Source organism: Hibiscus syriacus, unplaced genomic scaffold, assembly GCF_006381635.1.
Source record: "Hibiscus syriacus cultivar Baekdansim isolate YM2019G1 unplaced genomic scaffold, ASM638163v2 tig00111983_pilon, whole genome shotgun sequence".
In the NCBI taxonomy this organism is placed as follows: domain Eukaryota; kingdom Viridiplantae; phylum Streptophyta; class Magnoliopsida; order Malvales; family Malvaceae; genus Hibiscus; species Hibiscus syriacus.
The window spans coordinates 596,101-618,330 of record NW_024063228.1 but is presented as its reverse complement, the minus strand read 5'-3'; the positions used below and the strand labels follow the sequence as shown (position 1 = coordinate 618,330).

At 35.8% G+C, this 22,230-nt stretch overlaps 5 protein-coding genes and 2 pseudogenes across 6 annotated transcripts; 3 read left to right on the top strand and 4 right to left on the bottom strand.

The window, feature by feature from the left end:
• Positions 1-1,040: 1,040 nt before the first annotated feature.
• Positions 1,041-2,061, top strand: LOC120173696 (mediator of RNA polymerase II transcription subunit 28-like). Its single transcript, XM_039180780.1, has 3 exons — positions 1,041-1,264; positions 1,598-1,711; positions 1,806-2,061. Exons 1-3 carry the CDS (start codon positions 1,096-1,098, stop codon positions 1,838-1,840), a joined length of 318 nt encoding a protein of 105 aa, XP_039036711.1. The 5' UTR covers positions 1,041-1,095; the 3' UTR covers positions 1,841-2,061.
• A 141-nt stretch (positions 2,062-2,202) lies between these two features.
• On the bottom strand, positions 2,203-4,865 carry LOC120173694 (U1 small nuclear ribonucleoprotein A-like). Its single transcript, XM_039180778.1, has 5 exons — positions 4,591-4,865; positions 4,322-4,494; positions 3,917-4,010; positions 3,191-3,282; positions 2,203-2,674 (listed from the first exon to the last, which is right to left on the bottom strand). The coding sequence occupies exons 1-5, from the start codon at positions 4,694-4,696 to the stop codon at positions 2,387-2,389; spliced, it is 753 nt and encodes a 250-aa protein (XP_039036709.1). The 5' UTR covers positions 4,697-4,865; the 3' UTR covers positions 2,203-2,386.
• Positions 4,866-7,124: 2,259 nt separating this feature from the next.
• Positions 7,125-7,867, bottom strand: LOC120173695. The gene has a single exon (XM_039180779.1). It carries the CDS (start codon positions 7,742-7,744, stop codon positions 7,226-7,228), a length of 519 nt encoding a protein of 172 aa, XP_039036710.1. The 5' UTR covers positions 7,745-7,867; the 3' UTR covers positions 7,125-7,225.
• Positions 7,868-8,159: 292 nt separating this feature from the next.
• LOC120173693 (epoxide hydrolase A-like) lies at positions 8,160-15,403 on the bottom strand. 2 transcript variants are annotated; one of them, XM_039180776.1, is made up of 4 exons: positions 14,806-15,403; positions 14,480-14,718; positions 14,136-14,384; positions 8,160-8,170 (listed from the first exon to the last, which is right to left on the bottom strand). In XM_039180776.1, the coding sequence occupies exons 1-3, from the start codon at positions 15,268-15,270 to the stop codon at positions 14,138-14,140; spliced, it is 951 nt and encodes a 316-aa protein (XP_039036707.1). In that variant the 5' UTR covers positions 15,271-15,403; the 3' UTR covers positions 8,160-8,170; positions 14,136-14,137. The 2 variants fall into 2 exon arrangements, with proteins under 2 accessions (XP_039036707.1, XP_039036708.1); XM_039180777.1 differs by lacking the exon at positions 8,160-8,170 and having other exon boundaries at positions 14,123-14,384.
• LOC120173749 lies at positions 11,369-13,982 on the top strand (annotated as a pseudogene).
• Positions 15,404-16,999: 1,596 nt separating the features above from the next.
• On the top strand, positions 17,000-17,518 carry LOC120173747 (pectinesterase inhibitor-like; the record flags this gene model as incomplete). Its single annotated transcript, XM_039180820.1, has 1 exon — positions 17,000-17,518. A coding segment is annotated over one exon (519 nt), but the record flags the coding sequence as incomplete, so codon positions are not given.
• A 2,045-nt stretch (positions 17,519-19,563) lies between these two features.
• On the bottom strand, positions 19,564-21,363 carry LOC120173649 (annotated as a pseudogene).
• Positions 21,364-22,230: the final 867 nt, after the last annotated feature.

The following is a 22,230-nucleotide window of genomic DNA, read 5'->3' as shown; positions in this document are numbered from 1 at the left end:
GGATTTGCATAACTTTCTACATTTCTAAATTTCTTCTATAATTGATCTCTATCTAAGAAACTGGTAAATCGTACCAATTTATATGATACATCGTACCGGAGTGATCCGAAAGAAGTCTACCCCTCGTACCGAATTTTAGGGACCTAACGAATTGCGATCCCGTTCCACATTTTCGTACCGAGCGTACCGCGATCCATGTGACTATCGGAAGAACAGTGAAGTCATCATCGAAATCTAAAGACATAAATGCTAGCGTGTCGTGGGTTTTGTAGTAAATGCCTTATGTGGTTGTACACTCAAGATTTTTTTGAACCAAAGAAGATTACTTTTGCAAGTGCAATGAGGATCGGATCCATACTCCATTGTTTTCAAACCTTACTCATGCTTTCAAGCTCCAACAAGTTAAGAGCATACAGAGTCCACCATGCTGTTGATGCATATATTTGACTTTACGTCGACAAGTACAGAGGAACAGCTACAAAACAAATTGGCCGACGCGTGACATTATTATTATTATATATAAGATAGGGTTGATTTCAGTTAAAAAAACAAAATTACGTAGAGTAGCATGAACTAAATAATTTAAGTGATTAAGAGATTTTTATTATCAGATTTTAGGTTTGAGCACGATGTTTGCAGTAGTGTACAAGTGTTCATTATCAAATGATTGATAGTATTTTGAACGGATACTATCTTATATTCAACTAAGACAAATAAAAAAAATCTATATATACTAATATAAAAAATATTTTTTTTCTTACCTTAATACGTGTTATCTGCATGTATCCATGTGCCAAATTCTTTTAAATTATAAAAATTGGATCCAATTAATTATCTGTTAAAACACTTGATATCACTTCATTATTTTAACGAAAACTCTAGTATTAAAAATGTCAAATTTTAAAGAGAGGTGTCTTGTACCACATTAGAAGATTTGCTATAACTTAAGGGCCATCGTGCTATTATCCCATGCATTCCATATATCAGGCCCAAAGAGTAAGCCCGTTGAGAATTACAGATTCCTCCAGTCGAGTGAAATTAACCCTAGAAATTGTTCGAGTGAAATTAACCCCTTTTTTTTTAGGGTGAAGAATAATGAGTGAAAGGCAAGAGATTCAGTTGGATCCGCAGATTCAATCGCCTCAGGGTTCATCAAGAGATGACATGATCTCATGGGTGGTGGCGTTAGAGACGGCTTTGCTGCCATGCTTGCCCGCCAGAGAGCTTCAAGCTATCGACCGTTCTCCCCACCCTTCTCATCAGAGTCAGTTGCCCTCACTATCTCCTTTCTTCCCAGAGTGTTTCCATTTCATTTTCTTCATATATATTGCTGTAAAGATGATGTACGATGTTGCCTGTTTAGTAGTCTTTGATATTTGTTCTTATTCTTAAATCATAAATTATCTGGGTAAATTGAAGCTTTCAATGATTTAGAGTATCCCATTTCCGATGCTTGGTCCGCATTTTTCACTGTACAAAATCAGATGTGCTTGAATGAATGCATTAATCCAAAAAAATAGAGAAATTTAGTTTATCTAACCTTTTTGGACCAAATCCTTGTGTTTTGAAATGTTGTTTTTATTTGCAATTGTTGTAGTTGATGTGGAAAGACATGCTAGAGATTTCATGGAGGCTGCCAAGAAGCTTCAGTTATACTTCCTTGGCCTGCAACGTGAGGATCAGCCAACTAAGGCTCAAAATGCTCACACAAGTAAACCCATTAAACTTTTACTTTAGATGATCACTGCATATGAATACGCCACTCGACGAAGAGGCTTAATTCGACATGTTTCTTGTTATAACAGGAGATTACAAAAATGGAAGAAGAGCTGAGAACTAAAACGGAGATCATCAAGAATCAGGAGAAACTGATCCAGGGATGGAGGAAGGATTTGAGTGACCAACTGGAGAAACACAATACCGAACTGGAGAGAGTATAATTTGTTTGAGATTGAACTGACTATGGGTACAGCTATACTGCCAGTTGTGTTATTGCATGGTAGTGGTAGCATTATATCTGCTGCTTGATCAATCTAGTCATTTGATATGGCAATTTAGTCATTTGATTCATACATGATCAATCTATGCTTTCTAGCTTTCCATACCAAATGAATAATACACTAATGGAACTTATTTATTGTGATTAAGTCACAGAGCAAAGGTAATACATGGCCTGGTACGACTACAGAAATGTGTATAGAGAATTTAATTTAAAACATAAACATCTGGTCAACAATCTACAGTGACAATCTGAAGCCATGGTTAACGGCAATGTATCACAAGACGGGTATTACATTTGATGCCAACTGCTATCTAATTAACTATCCATACACATGGCCGTCTTCTCATGTTGGAAGCAAGAGAAGGATTATTTCGGTCTTTCCTTCTACTTCTTTGCATAAGTAATCAACATCTGGTTTTGTTGTATCTTGAAACCTTGTAGTGCCTGCATCGCAACTGTTGATTGCATCTCGTTTTCATACTCCACAAAGGCGATACCTGGTTTTGTTTCCACCATTCTAACATCCTTTAAACCAGGGTATTGATTGAAGAGCATTTGCAGCATCGTTGTGGTCGCATCATGAGGAAGATTCTGAATAAACAGAATGTTATTTGGTGGCGCAGGAGCTTCCGGAACCATTGGTCTAGCACCCAGGTAGGGTAACTGTGATAGCTGCAGCATTTTGGATAAAAAATATATAGGAGCAAATAATGAGAAACATACACATGCTAAACTCTTTTTTCTTCTGATGAGATGTAACATACTAATTTCATAGTAAAATAGTATAACAAGAACACAAAAAAGTAAAGGACCAAGCTTCATTCAATTACAGTTCAAAAGTATCCAATCTTTGATCATCCGTATTGTGGACCATCACATCAAATATAGTCTAATGATATAGAATGGTCATGTTCAATTAGCATCCGAGTTTCATCAGAACAAATAAATATGCAAAAGTCATCAACACAGCAAAGCACAGAAAATTTCCACGTAGTTTGAATAAAAGATGCTCTTGCAGGCTTGTAGCTCAAAAGTAATAAAAGTACCCAAAGACAAATGTATAACCATCTAAATAATCCATACTAATAGCACAATTGCAAGATTAACCAAAGCAAATTTCAACCAGAGTCCGAAGAAAGAGAAAAAGCAGTCAATCCATAATAAGATGCTGTATTTTGTATCACTTACAGGAGGTGTAGCACCATAAGCACCCGCATAAGCTGGATTCAAACCTGCTGCTACTCGATTAGGATCAAGTTGCTCCTTCCGTTTTTTCCCTCCTACATTGACACAGCATATTCAAATCTCAGGAGAAGAACAGGAAAGAGAACTATAAAACAGATAAAACTGTCTGTCGCATTGCCGCATATGTCAAAATAAGCGTTGTGTCAGAGAAAGAGAGAAAGAACACATCCTTAGCACTAATTCACTAAGTCTAAAATATAAGCATACTCGGTTTTACTTCTCCGTGAACACCATGATGTGCACCAATGATACTTTACCTCAAATAAATGAGTATTGGTGGCAATGAGGACCCAACTAATCACATTAATGGTGGGGGCGAACGAAAATAGCAGTGAGAAGAGGGAGGAAGCAAAAAAGAGTGAGGTTTACTTGGACATTAAGACAAATTATGAGGCATTTAAGTGTGTGCATTCTAAAAGATTCAACAATAAATACATCTGTTAGTGTTTTCTCAATAGTCTGTTCATTGAAGTTCTAAGGATGATCCTAACAGACTCAAGCTTCGAGATTCAAGTAATAGCAAAGGAAAGAACTGATTACCATATACAACAACAGTAGTGATACAAATTTAAGGTAAAAGTAGAGGCAAACCATATACAACAACAAGAAATGTCAATTGCTCAACTGTTAGCATTTTCAACCGAAGGTAAGGAACAAAGAGAAGGGTACCCTTTTCTTCATGCCTCTTTCGCTTCTCTCGGGGTACAAAAGTGCCATCTGCTTTTGCGATTATATCAGATTTAGTCTTTGCGTATTGTATTCTCTGCAAATAATTAAATATTGTTTTCATTAATTATAAGTATAGGAAATATTATGACAGTTTATGGTAGTATTGAGCATGATTTATAATCTGAATATCCATAGTTAAAAGCAAAACTACTTAATTCTCCACTGATTGAAGTACCTTATAAAATTAAAATCAAAATCTAGCATTTTTTGTCATAAAAAACAACACAGACAAAAGACATAAACATAACCCTAAACCCAGAAAAAAAAAACTGTCCCGAAATGCTGAAATGTATCAGATCATAGGCAAAGAGATGAAGAAGTCACAATGACTAAAAATACATATACCATTTCCTTGTCATAAAAGGGAAAGCCCTGCATTCGCCTAAGAGCATTGGTGGCGGAGCTAACATCCTCAAAAACAACCCAGGCTTGACCTTTGTGTTTCAGCGTCTTGAATGCCAACACATCCAGTATCTTTCCGAATTGTGAAAACACAGCGTGCAACGACTTCTTCAACTCTGCAAAAATCATTCGAGGGGAAGAAATCAAGGAGAAGAAAAGAGTCATATAAGCATTTTTTAGGAGGTAGGGGTTTAGAGATATTAATTAAGTACGGTCGATTTTGATCTTCTCATTGAGATTGTTGATGTATAAAGTCATATTCGAAGGGATTTCTTCTCCCTGACCCTGACCCTGACCCTGACCCTGACCCTCAACCATTGTTTTCTCCTGGCCCTGGCTCTAAGCTAAAGCAAAATTAAGTGACAGAGATGTGAAACAAGGGGTTTAAAAATTCAGGGTTTTCTTTTTGGGTAAAATCCTTAATCGGTCGCGGAACGCACTCGATAGGATAAACCGGAAAGGCCGGACATCGACACATACATTTGTTCGGGTTGGGTTATCTTTCGGCCCTAAAGTAAAAGGGTTCGCTAGGTCCAAATCAAATCCATCATATTTTCTGGCTTATTATATGGACAGTTTGGATTTGCATATTATAAAAATAGACTGAATGTTTTCTTTTTAAGATATTAAATCCAAATGATACATTCAATAGCCATTGAATACAAATTTAAAGTTTAAAATCATATTTTAAGAATGTCTAATGCAATTAACACTTACGACATATATTCTAGAGTTATGCATGACCGAATCCAATTCCAAATTTCGATTATTCTGAAAAATAACTTTCATGCATCATTGGCAATAGGCATAAGACACAGTCTTAATGGTGGGTATATACAAGCGCAGGATGTTATATGCATAACCGAATCCAATTCCAAAACTCGATTATTCTGAAAAGTAATTTTCATGCATCACTGGCAACAGGCATGGTTTGAATGGTCGATAAGGACGGACGTAATACTTTATGTTAGAAGGACGAGCTTTTAAAATTTTAGAAGAGAACGGAATTATAAAATTTTAAGAGAGGAAAACAAATTATCAATAGAAAATACATAGAAAAAAATCTAAAATATAAGAGAATTTAAAAATTTTAAGAGTGACCGACCTCGCCGGCTCCCTCAATCCATCCCTGGTGGTGGGTTCCACCACCTCACTATGAAGCATATAAAAACCATAGTTCAACCCCACTAGGTATAGGAAACTAGTTTTCCATTGGTATTTGTTATCATCCAAAGAGAGAATTTCTCGTGGAACTTATTGAGTTATGATCCGCCCTCTCATGCACTAAAAGCATTTATTTATTTGCAATAAAAATATTAAAATAATTACAAAATAAATAAATAAATTTCAGGAAATTTTCTATTATTTCAGCCTTGCTTCTTGCAAGACTATCGTACTAATAAAGAGCAAAGATAACCTAGTTCAATGGGTAAGAATTGAATGTTCAAGGAAGGCTCCCAAATTACAATGATATGATATTACATAAAGACGCAAAAGAAGACATAATTAATGGTGGCAATCTCCACTAGAACTGCAGCACAAAAGCAGCTATGGAGGACATATTTACTCTCTTCTCTGAGTCTGAGATCTCAGTATGAACTTATAAGTAAACATACAACAGCGAATCAGTCTAAAAGCTATCATAAACTGCTAAATAAACAGGATTAAGAACTTCAGACATCAACTCCAACGTATCGAATACATAAAATTTATTCCCATTTAGTCATCCTGGCCTATAACATTTGCAACCCGAGAAACATTCCAAGGCAAAACCTGAACCTTTTTCCAGGTCTAAAGGTCCTTACAAGCCCATTTTAAACACGATACAGACTGCCTATGATCAGCTAAAATGAAAAGGACCGATTCAAACAAATGGGATATCAGTTTTAATCATTTCATGTTACAAAGAATGGCACCTTGCCATAAAATTTCACTCGAATAGTACAACAAAACTACATAAGCTGGACTTATTGAATTCCATATTTTGAATCTGGCAGACTTTAACGATAAAGTGATCACTACCTTCCTCATATATGCAGACCACAATATAAAAAGTATAACTCAAGATAATTTTTCTATTAAATCAAAGCATTTTAGGCAACTGAAAACTCCACACCATGCAAGTTAAATGATAACTTTTTCTAGCTGAAAGTTGAAGCCATCGAAGTTCTCCGCTAAGCCTAAAGGGTACTTGCAGAATGTGTAAGAAATATCCTGCCTAGAGAATTATACTGTCACATACATCTCAACCTAGCACTTGAGATATTGACTAATGACTTGACTAAGATTCAAACAGATCACAGAAATTCTCACTTGTATATATTTTTCCTGCCAGAAACATTCTTTATCTTCCCACCTCTCTACCTCTAGTGTCCAATTACTATATCCTACTTCAACTTCCTGAAAAATGCACAATCCCATGTCTTCCATAGTCCTCCTTTCTGCCCTTTCGACCTCTTTCAATTCACTCGATAGTAACTTAACAGTGACATAAATTCGCAGTTCCACTATCATATACAGGAGATGATCTTGCAAGGCATCGCCTTCTATTAACACCCAGACTAACACATTCACTGTCTCAAGGCTTAGCGTTCTAACAATATAACTCATAGCATTAAATGAAAGATGAACTAATATGTCGATGCATTAGTTGCATAGTCGATCGATCCTTCACCAAGCAATTAAAAATACCAACCACATAATCAGAAACAAATACACACAAATGAGTTGAGATTCTAAACACATAAAAAGTTAAAACTCCGCAAATTTCAAAATATAGCCAAAATCCACTTCAATTCAACCCCATATGAAAACATAGCATTCAATAACTAAAATTTACAAATACCTCTAAATTGAAGCGAAAGAAGATTTAACTCTAAGCTTGCTTACTTTCCCATTAACGCAATCCAGCCCACATCCACACTGCGGACACTCATAAAAGTTATCAATTGGAAAGCTCGCAGAGGCAATCCCTACTGAAAAACCCAGCTCATCGTCATCTCTAGTAACCTCCACAATGTTGAGCCATAGAAAAAAGACTTTGACGCTTATTCCAGAAAGGTCTGTGAGCTTATTATTGGATATGATTCCGCTGATAGTTGATTTGTATTTGAGTTGATAAGATCCTTCCAACGAGAAAATACACGTGCCATTTAAGTAGGCATGGAATCGACCCGTGGATTCATCTAAATCGTACTTCACGACTCCTTTGGGGAGTATACCGACGGGGAAGTTGTAGCCTTGGAGGATTTCGTAGGCTGACGGTGCGTCGTTGGTGATGGTGAGGGGGAATGACGTGGCGAGAGGCGATCGGAGGAAGAGAAGGATGAGCGATAGGGGAATGGCGGTGGTGCGATTGAGAGCCATTGTTTGTTTCCTCTCTTTTTTTGGGTGTCTATGGAAAATGGTGTTTTCGTAGGGAAAATTGGTGTTTCCTTTCGGGGACGAAGAAGATGAGCAGGGAAACGGGGTACGGGCAGGTGGGTGCCTTGACTGGTAGAGAGACTATTGACTCTGGAGAGCACGCTATGCCAAATTTGTCAACTCAAACAATGATAAAATATACTATTTAAACTTACAATAGTTTAAAGTATGGGTAAATTATAGTAATGTTCACTGATTTTTTTTAAAGCTTACATTTAGGTCTTTTAATTTTTAAAACTTACAATATAGTTCTTCAACAATTAGTCCGTTTGCAATATGGTCTCCGACGTAACTGGCCGTTTGACGCCATTTGTAATATGGTCACTGAACTTTTTAGGTGCTTGCATTTAGGCCTCCTAACTTTTAAAACTTACAACACAGTCCTCAATTTCATTCTAAACCCCAAATTCCTTTTCGATTTTGAATTTCTTTTTTTGCTTCTCTATTCTCATTTCCATCGTAACTTTTCAATCGCGGATGCATGGGAAATTCTAATCTAACTTTTAATTTTGTGGAGAGGTTGACTTGAATAAGGGTCCAGTGAGAGAAGACACGACCAAGAGACTATTGAGACCATCAACGATTCAAGGTGTAATGTTATATACATGTCATCTCAAGTGAAGCATAGATGTTCGATGAAATGCTTGTGAGAAAAAAATGAGGTTAGAAATGCAGAGTTGACAAATACTACTAAAATGAACTAAGTATCATTGTTGAAAGTCACCAACAAAACTGGAATTATTTTGTATAAATGGCATATAATAATTTTTTCGTTTAATCTTTGTGGTTAAAGATTTTTCAACAAATGATCAAATATAATGAAATCCCAAACAACGCCTTCACCTCTCAGTCTCTTTCGCTCACATGCACTCTAGTTTGGTTTTTGTTCTTCAGTTTTCCATCATGTAAAATTGTAAACCCAAGCAGTGTTATGTCTTTCAGCTTTTTATTTACAAAGAAAAATGAAGGAAGAATTGCTGGAACGCAACACCGATTGCGTTTATTTCTTAGCCTCTCCCCTCACTTACAAGAAGGTATTTATTTTCTCTTTTGGGTTATCCGAAAGTAAGCTTTTCCTCTTTCGTACTTTCTCATTTTCAGCTCGCATTGTGTGTTTTTTGTTGAAATTTTTATGTTTCTGGAACTGCGTGTCAAGGATCTGTATATTCAGTGTTAGTTTTGAACCAAAACCATTTAATTTTATTTCTTTTTTCTTAAACAAAACTTTTAGTACTCCTTATGAAAGATATTCAGTCCATCATAATAAAAGTGAAAGAGGGTCCTAGGCTATTTTTTTTGATATTCTTGTTTGGTTTTTCTTTAAATTAGGAAATTGGTTGTGAGTATCGACATAGTGAAATCGCTAGGCTCAATTCGAGAGACTGTTGGTATTAATTTACTAGGAATTGTATTGATCCGACATGTGGTTTCCGATGTCCTTTAAGCTCATATTCTTTTTAATAAGTTTTAAAAGTTGATTATGAGACTGATATATCGTGAACGAATTGAATTTTTTTACATGTTTTAGAAATTTTACAGTTGAATCTATATTGAATTATAGCTTTATAAGACAATTTTGCATGCAAACAACTCGAAATGCATCATGACATGGTAGTATATTTGGAGTAACTACTTGATATGTTGCCCGATTATTGCACATTTGCACCTTCATTTCTGGTATATATATGTTTTTTGCAGTGTCCTCTATGTTTTACAATGTTTTTTATTGTTGACATGCCATGAATTTACAAGAAATATTGGGTCTTATGATTTTAGTTCCGCTATCTGCTTTAGATTCTTATCACGTTTGGCTATTGAGGATCATTAAACATAGAGCATTAGAAGCAATTATATGTTAAAATGATAGGCCATTAATGCATTTGCAACTGATAATGCTGTATTTGGCATCTAATGTCTATCTTAAACAACCCATTTGACACCTTAGCTTTTGGAGTGACTATGACCAAACCTCTTTCCCTTTTATTAAGTCATCCTTTTGAATGAGTTACTAATTGATATTCTTGGTTTATTTTAGTTATTGCTTGGCAGTATGTTGTAGTCCTATGAATTAAATTTTTTTACTGTTTTCGCAGCTGTTAGATGTGCATGCTCAACTTCCATCCAAATTGGCCTTGTTACTTTTACTTCAACGGATTATGCAATAACCGTGATAGGTGCACTTTTAATGTTCAAAGGGCAGCAACCGTTGGATGTGCATGCAATAAACCTCAAATTTATATTGAAGTAATCACTGTCAAATAGCAAATTCATGTTCAAAATTCCAAAACACTTATTACATTCTAAACCCCAAATTCTAAAATACTTTAACTACATTCTAAACCATAAATTAAAGTATTTTAGAATTTGGGGTTTAAAATGTAATTTAATTATTTTAGAATTTGGGATTTAGAATGAAATTAAGGATTGTGTTGCAAGTTTTAAAAGTTCAGTGATTATATTGCAAACGGCGTCAAACGACCGGTTACGTTAGGGACCATATTACAAATAAACTAAATGTTGGAGGACTGTATTGCAAGTTTTAAAATTGAGGGACCTAAATATAAACTTTAAAAAAATATAGTGACTATTACAATATTTTACCCTAAAAATATTTGTACAAATATTATATTATATTCACCTTAAATTTAAAAAAATTTAAAACTCAAAAGATAATTTTTAATTTATCTAATATTTAAATTTATATTAACTTAAATTGTAATTAGACCAAAATTTGAGAATACATATTTATTATTCTTTAGTTCAATCCTTATTTAATTAAATATTTAATAATTTTTTTATATTTAAATATTTATTTTTACATGAACTAAAATACTATTAAATCAAAATGGGTATAAGGAAGCTCCGTCACTGTTGACACATCGGAAGAAGCTGCAGTCGCTTATGCCGCCTCTGCTCGATCCCTATGTGGTTCCAAAGCTAAAATCAACTCCCCATCAGCCCATCATCTTTTCCGTTGCCGCCTTCGACTCTCTCTCTCTCTCTCTGGATCTCAACCTTGCCTCTCACCGTCATCACCGTTTAGCCTCCATGGGCGAGTTTCTGCAAAATTTAAGAATTAAATATTATGTTTTTGAAACGACAGCATTATAATATGTGAAATTGTTTATATAGAAACTTGACAATATTAGAATAGGTTATAAACTGTTTTAAATTGTTATCGAGGAAGGTGCTTGGCTCGATGGTTCCAGTCTCAGATGCTAATAAAGCTTTCTCAATTCTGGGTTCAATTCCACTTACTGCATTTTCCTCTCCAGCATGATCTTCTTTCAACTTATTTACTTATTGATACGTGTCAGTAGATTAAATTTATTAAATTAAAATTATAAAATATATATTTATATCATAACCTCTTATGTTAAAAGTTAATTGACAGTCATTTAATTAAAGTATTTAAATAGTTAAAAATTTAATTGATAAAATCAAAATAAGTGAAAATGAAAAATAGTTGAGTAGTCATAAGAGTAGTTTACCCAACAAAAAATACCGTCCAAAAGTACTTCAGTTTCATCACCCGCGTCCTCTCCCCCTCTCTCTTAAATCACGGCGCCGTCATATTTACCGACAAAAGAAAGGAAGGCAACGAGGTCGCGCCGCAAATTGGCGCCAGCAGCCGCAGATGGGGGTGATTCGGGCGACAAATTGGAACAACTCCTCCTTTCCTCCGCCATCTGTAACGGCAGGGACCTCGGTCCTTTTGTCCGCAAAGTGTTCGCTTCTGGAAGGCCTGAAACACTCATCCACCTCCTCCGCCACTTTGCTCGTTCTAAGGAATCGGAAATCGAAGAAATTTGTAAATCTCATTACCAAGAATTCATCCTGCCGTCGATGATCTCCGATCCCTTCTATCCGATGTCGATTTTCTCAAATCTGCTCTCTCTGACTCCAACTCAGAACTCTAATCAGTCGGTGGTCCTCTCCTTTCTTCTCTTGACTCCTTCGTTGTAGCTCAAAATGTTTCAAAGAACGTAAACTCCGCTTTGCAGTCGGTGACATTGTGTATTAAGATGATGTAGCTTTGCTAGAGAGCTAATCTTCATGTCTCAAACGGCAGTTTCTACATGGCATTGAAGTGTTTAGACTCGATCGAAAACGAGTTCCAAGGTAAAATACCATCTACATTAAAAAGGATGCTGGAGAGGAAGATTCCAGAGATCGATTTCATATCGAGCGCAAAACAGTAAAGAGTTCGGCGATTGGCTCGTGGATATTCGCGTGGTGAGCCGCAATTTAGGGCAGTTAGCAATCGGTCAATCCTCGGCTGCTCGGCAACGCGAAGAATACCTGAGAATCAAGCAAAGGCAAGCTGAAGAACAGAGTCGACCCAGCTTGAGAGGTTGCATTTACGCTTTAGAAGAAGATGATGATGAAGGTGAACTTGGAGGAGACGAGAATGAAAGTTATAGTAACGGTAATAATGGCTTGTTTGGGTTTGATTTGACTCCTCTTTATAGAGCTTATCATATTCATCAAACTTTAGGACTTGAAAATCGATTTAAGCAGTATTACTTTGAGAATAGAAAGCTTCAATTAACTTCTGATTTTCAAGTGTCTTCTATGACACCGTTTCTTGAACTCATCAAATATTTTTTGCTCAAATTGCGGGATTCTTTATAATAGAAGATCGCATTTTAAGGACAGGCGGGGTTTTGGTTTCCAAAATGGATGTTGAGAATTTGTGGGAGACTGCTGTTAGTAAAATGTGCTCGGTTTTAGAGGATCAGTTTTCTAGGATGCAAACTGCTAGTCACTTGTTACTGATTAAGGATTATGTGAGTTTGTTAGGAGTTACTTTGCGTAGGTATGGCTACCCTGTTGATGCATTGCTTGTTTTGAGTAAGCATAGGGATAAGTACCACGAGCTGTTATTATCTGATAGCCGGAAGCAGATTGCAGAAGCTCTTGCAGATGATAAATTTGAGCAGATGTTGATGAAGAAGGAATACAAGTACTCGATGAATGTGCTGTCTTTCCAGTTACAAACATCAGATATTGTTCCAGCATTTCCTTATGTTGCACCATTTTCATCTACCGTTCCTGATTGTTGCCGGATTGCCAGATCTTTTATCGAGGATTCTGTTAGTTTTATGTCTTATGGTGGGCAGTTGGATTTATATGATGTTGTAAAAAGTATTTGGACCGGCTTTTGGACGAGGTTTTGGATGAGGCTCTTTTGAAGCTGATTAGTTCATCTGTCCAAGGGGTTCTCAGGCAATGCAGGTTGCAGCAAATATGGCTGTTTTGGAGCAAGCTTGTGATTTCTTCTTTCATCATGCTGCACAGCTTTCAGGCATTCCTTTGAGAATGACAGAAAGGAGCAGGAAGCAGTTTCCTCTCAACAAAGCCCGGGAAGCTGCAGAAGAGATGCTATCTGGGATGCTCAAGAGAAAGGTCGACAGTTTCCTGACTTTGATTGAGAATGTGAACTGGATGACTGATGAATGTTCACAGGGTGGTAATGAATATGTGAATGAGGTCATAATATATTTGAAAACTTTGGTTTCTACTGCACAACAGATTTTGCCTCCTCGAGTTCTTAAAAGAGTTTTACAAGATGTTCTTTCTCACATATATCAGAGAAGATTATTGGAGCTTTACTGGGAGATTCAGTGAAGAGATTTAATTTAAATGCTATTACGGGGATTGATGTGGATATTCGGTTATTAGAATCTTTTGCGGATAACCTATCTCCTGCACTTTCCGAAGGGGATGCAAATCAGTTGAAAAATGCACTTGCAGAGTCAAGGCTGGTGATCAATTTGCTTTTGAGCAATCAGCCAGAGAATTTTCTGAACCCAGTAATTAGAGAGCGGAGTTAAAATGCCCTGGACTACAGGAAAGTTATGACGATTTCAGAGAAGTTTAGGGATTCATCGGATCGGCTATTTGGAACTTTTGGGAGCCACGGAGCTGTATGTATGTCTATATTCCCTTGCCTTTTACCCTTCACCTTTGTTGATTGCAATTGCCGTTACTTGTTTAATGTTAGTAGTTCATTGCTAATTTATTCACTTGATTCAAAGGCACATCAGTTGATTTTTTTTTGTCCGTCGAATTAAATTCATCGATTCAAATTGATTTTTTTGTTGCATTAAATCCTTTTTGGGCCATGAGTGAACTTGTTCGTAGAATTGCATTAAGACCCTTTGCTATATATATAAGTAAAAGGCTATGTTCGTTGCTTGGTTTTTTAAGTTTTCCGTTTAATGATTTGAAATGAAGTTCTCTGTTTCTTTTCCCACTCCGGGCTAACACGGAATTTCATAGAATAGATATGGTTTTTTTTATTAAAAGTGAAATGTAATAAAGAGCTAACAATCAGAATTTCTTAATGAATTCATAAATGTGAATGCTAATCTCCTCTGGTTTTTCTTGATTGATAAAGTGGCCTACTCCTTCCATGATGACTACTTCCTGCAAGAACGGCACGTCCCTTTTGAATCCACCCTCATGTATGTATTCCTTGACGCCAGGGATGTGGTAGGTAATATCCAGGTCTCCGACTATAAATTTAACCGGTACCTTGATCTCTGATCCGTTCCAAGGTGCTGTGAGTTCCCAGTTCCTGCAATAAGAATATTGGATAAAAACAATCCAGGGAAAATAGAAATAGAAATGTGATTCCTTCAACAACTACTTAGCACGCTCAGTTCGACCTACCGGTTCATAGCTCGATAATAGTTCAGTCCGCCGGTAAATCCGGTTCGGTTGAATGTGTTAGCAAAGTAATCTATGTCTTGTTCTGAAATCCAGGAAGGCAAGGGTGGCGGATCAGGCATCCCTCTCAACCCTGTCTCTTTAGGTATACGAAACGGACGCGGATCGAGTGATGTGACAAACAACTTGAAAAGTTTTTCAGTGCCCAATTGAGCAAAGTCGTCTTCCATCTCTCCAGGTTCCTAAGATGTAATGGAGCAACATATACAGTAGTAAAATCAAAGAACCAAAGTCTAACCCATTAATCAAACTGTTGGTGAATCAATTACCTGGAACCTGCAAACATAGTAATCCTCGCCGAACAGAGCCCTGAGCCCTTCCACGGGCTTGACCATAGGGTTCCTAGGCCGATACGCCACGCTCAGGTTCACCAAAGCCTTGACTCTATCAGGCCTGAACTGACAAAAAGACCAAGCAATCAACGCGCCCCAATCGTGTCCCACCAAATACACACTCTCGACACCGAGCGTGTCAAGGAGGCCCACAAGATCCCCCACAACGTGGAAAACGGTGTACGAAGCAGCAGAAGTGGGAGCATCCGTGTCACCGTAGCCGCGAAGATCGGGAGCAACGCATCGGTACCCGAGTGATGACAGTGAAAGGAGCTGATGGCGCCATGAATACCAAAGCTCCGGAAAGCCGTGCAAGAAAAGAATAACCGGGCCGGAACCAAGCGACGCAACGTGCATGTTTATGCCGTTGGTGGTCACCGTGGTATGCTCTATCTTCTCCATATTCCCTCTCGGATTCAGACAACTCTATATGGAACCTTTTTTGTTATTAGCAGAATTTTCAGTGTTGGGGAATGCTACAATATTGTCCCTTTTAAAGTGGAGCCTTATCCTTTTAGACGAATCTTTTTGAAGTTATTTCCAAGAAAACGATTACCAGCCTATCGTAAAAAATATCGAAATTCTAGATTTCAAGAGATTACATTCTTTGTATGACGGAAAATATTAATATTCTAGGGTAAACTATGCTTTTCACCACTTAACTGTGATCATATTCTCTTTTGGTAACTAAATTTTATCTTATTTTTTAATTTTACCACTTAATTTTTGAATTATTCCATTTTCTGTCACTCGGGTGTTAAACCAGAAACAACATGATGATGTCAGAAAATCAAAGAGAATCTGAAAAGCTAAGTTAAAATTTTGGGAAGGAAGATTTAGAAGCTAATTTCATAAATTTAAAAGAAAGTTTTCGGAGTTTTTCATAAATTTTAAAAGATAGATGTCATAATTAAATAATTAACATTATTTTTTGATTAAGTTAAAGTTAATTACAAAGTGATATTTGTTATAAATATTGTCAACCATTTGACAATGAATATTTAGTCACCCTTGCACTCGATGATGCTCGAACCCATAACCTCTAAAAACAATAACGATTATTTAACCAATGAGATAAATTAATTCATGCAAATAACTAACATTGGAGACACTAAAAACAGAACAATATTTTTTTATCAAAACAATAATATAATCAACAGCTGAAGGATGAAATTTGTAGTTTACTCATATTCTAGTTTTGGCAATGAATGGACTATGCTCGTAATTCACGGATAGTTACGAAATAAAGTTGGGGAGAAAGCATTTATGGTGTGCTTGTAGAATATATGAAATGGCATCCGTCTTTGAGTGATTGTATCAATTCCATAGTACGCGCTGATTTAACCCAAAATTTCGCTGCTCCTAGAACGAACGTTAATAAGACAAGATATTACCAATATTGCAAGATATTACCGATTCTTTACTCTTAAATGGTTAGATATCTCAGAATTCATTATATTTATAAATGTACATACATTATCAATTAGAACTTTATTATTATTTTAGTTTTGTTAATAAATTTTAAAAGGAATTAAGGTTGAAGTTTAACCATTTGAAGAACCATAACCTCTACCAACCCTTTACCTTCGCTCATGGATGAATTATGCCCCAATTTTTTATGGTTTAATTAACTTTGGGGTCTAGACAGTTAAATATTTTGCAAATAAGCCTTTCCCCCCCCCCCCCACATTGTTTTACTTTGAGGTTCCTAAACAACCTCCCCCAAAGAAAAAAGTACTAACTAATTTCGTCCCTGTCTGGACGTGATTGTTTTTTGCACCACATGCATACTAATGGGTCGATGTGGGACTGTATGGCTAAGGTTAGCGAATCTATGGCCTCAAAATCCTGACCAAATTCAGCCTAACAACAAGCAAAGTCACACCCACGGAGTCTAAAAATAACCGTTGCTATTAATTAAAAGGGTACATGCATTCATATTTGGGTTGATTGTTAATATTTTTCACCATTCTTAGCGCTTACTTTAAAGGCACTCTTTAGAGAATTCTCGTTTTTAACATACATTTTCTTAAACGAATTTTACACATAAATTATAAAAATCGTGAATTGTTTTATTTACAAAGGAGAGATAAAAATAATGAAATCTATGAAAAATAATGTTGCATTGCCTTTATCTTTCTTCATCTGTTCCTCTTTCTTCTTATTGAACAACGCTGCTCCCGAGAATAAAATAGTCACCGAAGTCTGTCAAAAAGTGAGGGAGAAGAATCTGTGTCTCTCGAGTTTGAGTGCGGAGCATGCCGGCCAAGACGCCAAGGACATAGCCGCCGTCGGATTGATAGCAATCAACGTCGCTTCCAACAACGGCTCGGCCATCTCGGTCTTCATCAAGAACACGCTCGTGGATAGGGAACATCTAGGACCCTCCGTAGAGCAGAACTTTGAAGATTGCGCGGAAAATTTCGATGACGCGATGCAGGAACTTGACGATGCCCTGGAACTCATCACATCGAAGGATTTCAAAAATTTGAAAACGGAGATGGGAGCTGCCATTGACGATGCCGACGCGTGCGCGATGCTGTTGAATCAAAGCGGAGGAAAAGATCTGGAGCTGTTTAACAAGGCTAACATCTTCCGTCAACTGTGTTCTATTGCCTACGACATCGCCAATATTGTGGCTCCAAATTAACTTGCATACTCCTCCATCTTCCTTACTTTCTACAACTTGATATTTATGATTTGTAATCTGTTTGTATAGTGATTTTTAATTTTAACATTCAATAGAATTTAAGTTTGAATGGTTAATAAATAATAAATTAATATTTATAATGTTTTATATATAAAATATTATTTGTGTTAAATTTCTTTTGCTATTCTATTTATAATTGGGAAAATTCTAGAATGAATGTCAAACATTGATATTCACCACTAATCTTATAAAAGTAAAATTCATAAATAGACATTAAATTATATCAAAATAATTTTTTAGATACCAAACTTTCAAAAGTTATATAATAGACATTAATCTTTAGATTTTGTTACAAAATGGGCACAATGCCATTATCTATCACTAAAGATGTGATTGGCATGCTAAATTAATAGAAAATATCTTATTTGACCCTTTAATTGTAACTAAATTTTTATTTTACTATTAGTTTTAATTAAAAATAATTTTTATTATGTTCATTGAATTGAAAACAAAATGGATATTAAATATTATTTTTAGTGTCATATTATTATAAATATTGAATTTATATTATATAAATTAATTGATTCATTATTAAAAGTTAAGGATTGTTTTGATTATTTTTATTTAAGTTTGGACGTATTTTTATTATTAACGTGATACTATAATTTTTTGAATTTGTTTTTTAAAATTGTGTTTAAATTTCTTAAACAAAAGACAAGTGCTCGAATAACGCCGTTTAATAAAAAATAATTACATTGTTTGATAATTCAATTTTTTTGGATATCGAAAATTATAAATTTTTTATTTTACAAATACAATAACGATTAATAAATAATTAATTCTAAAATAAATTGATAAATTTAAAAAATTATAATTTTTAATTTTAAAAAATAAATTATTTCCATGTATTTTTTTAAATATTATAATTTTCTAATTTATTTTAAAAATTATTACTTAATAATATTGAAAAAAAATATCAAAAATGGAATTTTAGTTATAATTGAGGGGTTAAATAAGATATTTCCTATTAATTTAGCATGACACTGCACCCCCTTAACAACATTTCACGGTTTGCTATCTATTGTCTATTTTATAACTTTTAAAAATTCAATAACAAATGAAATCATTTTAATAAATTTAATTACCGTTTATGAATTTTATCATATTTTTATATTAGTGGTGCATATCGATGCACATCATTAGTAGTGCATATCAATATGTGTCACATACTCTAGACTCATCCTTGTAATTGATAATAATTGAGTTTTATTGAACAAATGTAGAAATATAATAAAATTATAAAAATGATATAAAATTAGAATTAATTCTTCTAATGTTATTTTTTAAAACATCAGGGTTCAAATTCCAGATTTTGTTTAAGAGAACTAGTACATCATTCTACTAGACAAATTGATTGTTGGTACGAAATTTCCTTGTAATTGATAATTGAGTTTTATTGAACAAATGTAGAAATATAATAAATTATAAATGATATAAAATTAGAATTAATTCTTCTAATGTTATTTTTTAAAACATCAGGGTTCAAATTCCAGATTTTGTTTAAGAGAACTAGTACATCATTCTACTAGACAAATTGATTGTTGGTACGAAATTTGGAGTTATATTACAAATTAATTTTACATTTAGTTTTCGTAACTGTCTTACAAATTTTATGTAAAAAACTATTTTAGCATTTCGAATAAAATGTTAACTTTTTAAATATATGTGAATAATATTTTTTGTAATAAAGAGATCAAAATAAAATTTTAAGTATAATGTAAGAAAAAAAGAATTTAACCTAAAACACTCTCTCAGATGAGTGAAATTAAATATTTCAGTGATTTTGTAACGTTCAACTAACGCGGGACGATGTTTTAGATCGACGTTAGTATAAAGGACCTATAGATGACCAAAATAGACTTATTGCATTTTTCTTTTCAAATTAAGAATTGCAAGAATGTGAATCAATGGATTAAAACCTAGCTACCTGTTAACATTACATTTCGAATAGCGCAGGGGTTTTTTTTTCACGCTTATTATATATTGTAAAAACAATGATCGAAAGAACAAACAAATTCTTCATCTGTTGCTTAGTTGCTCATACTAATAAGCTTGCAGTGTAGGGTACTCCGGTATCCGGTAACCAGTCGTCTCCCACCAGGAAGCCCGACACCGTAAAACTTGCAGCATCGGTGGCATTAATCTTATGATAACCGGACCATGTGACCCGACTCGAAGTGTTCGAGCCCGGTCCGCTGTTGTCGTACTCGGCATAGTACGTCGTATTCAGCGCGAAATCTCCATTCCATTCTCTCCAACCAGCAGTGTCTATCAAACTTCCCATGAAATTCTGCATGTATACAGTCCTTGAATACTCCTTCCATGGTCTCCCTAGATACGTTTTGAAGCTCGTATTGCTCGAGGCTAGATCAGCAGAAGCCATGATATTGCAGTCATGAATCGATGTTCCCGTGTTCTGGTTTGGGTCGGTCCGGCCTTGTGCTGTGATAGCGTTGAATTGGCCACTCATCGGCTGTCGAGGATATATGTTGCAATTCTGGAATACGACGGCTGCATTTCCGAATATGAAGTCGACTGTGCCGTAGATATCGCATTCCCTGTAGAACTGCCTTAGAGAATGAGTGTATAAAGTATCTTGGTATCCTTCGAAGCTGCAGCTATAGAATGCTGATAAATCGGCCCCGTTTCGAACTGCAACCGCCTGGTGCTTGATTGCCCCAGCCGTGTTCTGGAAAGTTATATTGACCGCAACAAAGTTTGGAGCCACCACAGCTATGACATGGAACAAAATTTGTCAGATAATTAAGTTCATTTTGCTTAGACATGTTCAGATTTAGTTAACTTGAGGCTTACCTAAAGTTGCAGAGTTAAATGTTGTCCAACCATCGACAACGCTGCGGTTTCCGGTGATGATTGTCTGATTGATACCGTCGCCGATCATCATCAAGTACTTTTTGTTCTTAGCAATGGAAATGTACTCTTGATAGACACCGGCAGTGATGTAAATCATGAAGTAACCCTTTACACCATTGGTGTTGTTCGGAGCTGCGGATATGGCATCGTTAATGGTGGTGAAATTCCCACTACCGTCCTGACTTCTGAAAAGCTTCCTCCGGCTTACGGTCTCGTAAATTGACCGTGTCTTGCTTGACATTGTTAAAAGCAAACGCCTGTGTTTGAATCCCAGCTGCTTGCTACTAGGCTGCCATGCAGCCTTCTTTTTCTTCTTAGGAACCCAGCCCTTGGTAAATAGAGCCAACGACACGCTGTAGAGCTTCGTGTCATTCGACAACGGAACCGAGATGCCGTTCCTTATGCTCCAAGCTGAAGCCGTGGATTGTATGCCGTCCAAACAGGTCTGCTGATTCGTTAAAATAGCACTAAGGAATGTTTGTATGTCGTCAGCTTCGACAAGGGACAGAGTTGAACTAGTAGCATTCACGGTTTTTAAGGAGCTCAACAAGAAATCACTGTTGAGGCCTGCTAGAAATTGGCAATCCTCTAGAGCACGAATCGCCGATACCGACAACGAGGGACGGTATTTCTGGACGTACTTTTCGATCAAGTTGAGGAATTTCAGGGACTGTGACAGGGATTTACGAACAGAGAAACGACCAGAGTTGTACACATTGGTGGTCTGATTAGGTAAAACGGATCTGCAAAAAGAAGGGTCCGGGGTGGACTTACAAATGGATCCGGGCGAGACCGGATCCGATGGGAGAGTGTCGAGCAAGAGAAGGATGTATGAACAAAGGAAGAAGAACGAGCTGAGACATAACTAGAAGAGAACATATCAGCTTGGAAGCCATGGTTTTTAACAAAAGGAAGATCAAACTGAGCTGATTTCGATGATTTGCATTGGAGGATTAGGTGGTATATATACAGGGAAAAAGTAGCTTCGGTTGATTCTACTCCTGGTATGACATATGTAAAGTCATGTTTGATTTTTATTTTCCAATATTTTTTATTTATAAAATTTAAACTCGAAATCTTATTTATCGAATATCGAATATTAGAGAACGATAAATGGGGAGCACCTATTTATTAATAAATTGAAGTCAACTGCTTAGACTTGGCTAAAAACCGCGTTGTTCTTCTCGAGCTTGATGATTCCCAAATTATAAATCCACATGAAGAGGGAAACCAAGTAGCCAGGCTAGCTGTTATGCAAAGTTTCAACATACATACGGCTTACCTACTCCCAAAACATATATCCTATACTAGTTTTAGTTTATTTTTTTTGGACCGGCAAATGTCCTAATTTTGCCTAATTCCTTTTGGACTTTTAATAGGTTCACTTGTGCACATGCAAAAGTCGTGTGAATGTATATGAACTCTCAGCCTGATTATCTTTACTTTATAAACTTAATTATTTATCATATTTCTATACATTTTCTTCTGAAATAAAATGCTGAGAACAAAACAATTGAATATACAAATTAAACAAATGAATGGTTCAACCTTTAACAACTCCACAAAATTATAACCTAATATCACTGATTGCAACCCTAATAGGTCGAAAATCATGTTTGACGAGAATAAAACTTTATTTATTAGAATATTAAATTAAATTTAAATGGATCAAAAATCCTACTCGTTGCCTTATCTAAATTAACTCAGCGACAGATTTATTGGTTCCAGCCATAAAACAAGCACCTGGGTCCCAGGTGTGGACTCTGGACCACGTTTCG

What these genes read in the sequence shown, in the direction of transcription:
- LOC120173696 (XM_039180780.1), top strand. Translation starts at nt 1,096, where the DNA reads ATGAGTGAAAGGCAAGAGATTCAGTTGGATCCGCAGATTCAATCGCCT. An exon ending in TCCCCACCCTTCTCATCAGA is followed by an intron (nt 1,265 to 1,597) that starts GTCAGTTGCCCT and finishes CAATTGTTGTAG; the next exon opens with TTGATGTGGAAAGACATGCT. An exon ending in GGCTCAAAATGCTCACACAA is followed by an intron (nt 1,712 to 1,805) that starts GTAAACCCATTA and finishes TTGTTATAACAG; the next exon opens with GAGATTACAAAAATGGAAGA.
- LOC120173694 (XM_039180778.1), bottom strand. Translation starts at nt 4,696, where the DNA reads ATGGTTGAGGGTCAGGGTCAGGGTCAGGGTCAGGGTCAGGGAGAAGAA. An exon ending in CCTTTTATGACAAGGAAATG is followed by an intron (nt 4,011 to 4,321) that starts GTATATGTATTT and finishes AATTATTTGCAG; the next exon opens with AGAATACAATACGCAAAGAC. An exon ending in CTTATGGTGCTACACCTCCT is followed by an intron (nt 2,675 to 3,190) that starts GTAAGTGATACA and finishes AAAATGCTGCAG; the next exon opens with CTATCACAGTTACCCTACCT.
- LOC120173695 (XM_039180779.1), bottom strand. Translation starts at nt 7,744, where the DNA reads ATGGCTCTCAATCGCACCACCGCCATTCCCCTATCGCTCATCCTTCTC.
- LOC120173693 (XM_039180776.1), bottom strand. Translation starts at nt 15,270, where the DNA reads ATGGAGAAGATAGAGCATACCACGGTGACCACCAACGGCATAAACATG. An exon ending in ACTATGTTTGCAGGTTCCAG is followed by an intron (nt 14,719 to 14,805) that starts GTAATTGATTCA and finishes ATTACATCTTAG; the next exon opens with GAACCTGGAGAGATGGAAGA. An exon ending in TATTATCGAGCTATGAACCG is followed by an intron (nt 14,385 to 14,479) that starts GTAGGTCGAACT and finishes TTCTTATTGCAG; the next exon opens with GAACTGGGAACTCACAGCAC.